The sequence below is a fragment of the Cyprinodon variegatus genome, unplaced genomic scaffold (genome assembly GCF_000732505.1).
Source record: "Cyprinodon variegatus isolate N-32 unplaced genomic scaffold, C_variegatus-1.0 Scaffold793, whole genome shotgun sequence".
Classification (NCBI taxonomy): Eukaryota; Metazoa; Chordata; class Actinopteri; order Cyprinodontiformes; family Cyprinodontidae; genus Cyprinodon; species Cyprinodon variegatus.
The window spans coordinates 262,399-264,032 of record NW_015151246.1 but is presented as its reverse complement, the minus strand read 5'-3'; the positions used below and the strand labels follow the sequence as shown (position 1 = coordinate 264,032).

Genomic DNA, 1,634 nt, shown 5'->3' with positions numbered 1-1,634 from the left:
TCAGTCAGTCAGTCACTAAATGAGTCAATCAGTAAATCAGCCAGTCAGTAAATCAGTCAGTAAATCAGTCAGTCAGTCAGTCACTAAATGAGTCAATCAGTAAATCAGCCAGTCAGTAAATCAGTCAGTCAGTAAATCAGTCAGTAAATCAGTCAGTCAGTAAATCAGTCAGTCAGTAAATCAGTCAGTAAATCAGTCAGTCAGTAAATCAGTCAGTAAATCAGTCAGTCAGTAAATCAGTCAGTCAGAGTGTTTTCAGAGAGGGTTTCCATAGGTTCTCAGCAGTCAGAGCCTCTCTGCTCATTGATTAGTACCTGGTTCTGGTTCCCAGGACTCTGCAGACGTGGTGGTGCAGGATCTAGTTAAAGGCCGCCTTGGAATGAAGTTCTGACAGCCCTCATTATGCTGGGAACAATCCAGTCCAGCCATGGCGGGCTCTCTGCTTCGCTGTCGTTCCTGCGGCGTCCCACTGGAAGCGCATCCTGATGGTGGGTTTCTGCTGCTGCCGGATCCTCTCCTCGCTGTGGGACCGTCTCCTGCCTGCAGGTCAGATCTATGACATGTAGATCCACCAGTCCTTCCACAGCCAGTAGATCTGTCAGCGGTCGGGCTGCAGGTGTTCCTGTCAGCATTCCTCCCAAATCCCTGCGTGTGTCCAGGAGCCGTTCCAGCTCCTACCCTGCTCACAGATCCCGTTATGGGCCTGGTCCTGCAGCTGGATGCCGCTCCGCTGCTGCCGGTGCTTTGGACCGACCCACCGTCAGCCCTTTGCCTCGCCGCGCCCCCCTCCATCTCACAGCCCTTTTCTTTAGCTGCGGATCTCCTGCAGGTCTCTGTAGCAGCCTTTACGTCTGCCTTGATCTGTTCGCTGGTTACCTGACAGCTCTTCTCACAGGTGCCCTGCGACACCAAAGCCTTTCCTTGATCACAGACAGCAGCTCCTTTGGAACGTCGAAGAGGTGTCTTTCCTTTACCTGGGGAGGAAAGAAATGAGCACAAAGGAGGTTGAACACCTATAATCCAAAGAGAGGACAGAGAAACATTTAATGTGTAGAGTTTAGAGGCTGAAAGGTGCAAACGCTCTGCAAACACAAAAAGATTAACACATGGAAAGGGAACATCCTGCATGAAGCAAACTAACATTTAGTTAAAGCTCCTTTATCTGCTGCCTTTTAAAGTCAGCCGTTGACAACTATATGAAGAAATAAAGTTTTTAGATCTACAGAGTTCTTCAAACCCTGAATAAAACCAGCTGCTCTTAAAGGGAAGCCCCCTGTCCTGTCCTTAGAGAGAGGTTGCTGTCACCAAGCAGATTAGCTGCTGAAAGATCGAAAGTTACTACCGTAACTACGGTTCTATGAATCCCGGATGACCGCCAGAGGCGGTGCTTCAAGCACTGAATGATCATTCATGCGCATGCGCAGGTCGAGTATTAATGACAACAAAGTCAGCTGTGACCTGCCGGGGACCCACGTGACTCTATATAGTCACGTGGCACCCGGCAATCAATCCCTCAATCTTCTCGTGAAAGCAGACATTCCGAGGGACCAAGCACTCTGGCGGTTATCCAGGATTCATAGAACCGTAGTTACGGTAGTAACTTTCATTCTATTTCATCCCTACTGACAGCCAGA

The 1,634-nt window shown here is 49.3% G+C and overlaps 1 protein-coding gene across 1 annotated transcript in view; it reads right to left on the bottom strand.

The window, feature by feature from the left end:
* fbxo38 (F-box protein 38) overlaps positions 1-1,634 on the bottom strand; it is a 30,283-nt gene that overhangs the window by 10,861 nt on the left and 17,788 nt on the right. Inside the window, exon 12 of the mRNA XM_015396381.1 lies at positions 315-974. Within this exon, the coding sequence (XP_015251867.1) occupies positions 315-974 (660 nt within the window). The remainder of the gene's footprint in view (positions 1-314; positions 975-1,634) is intronic.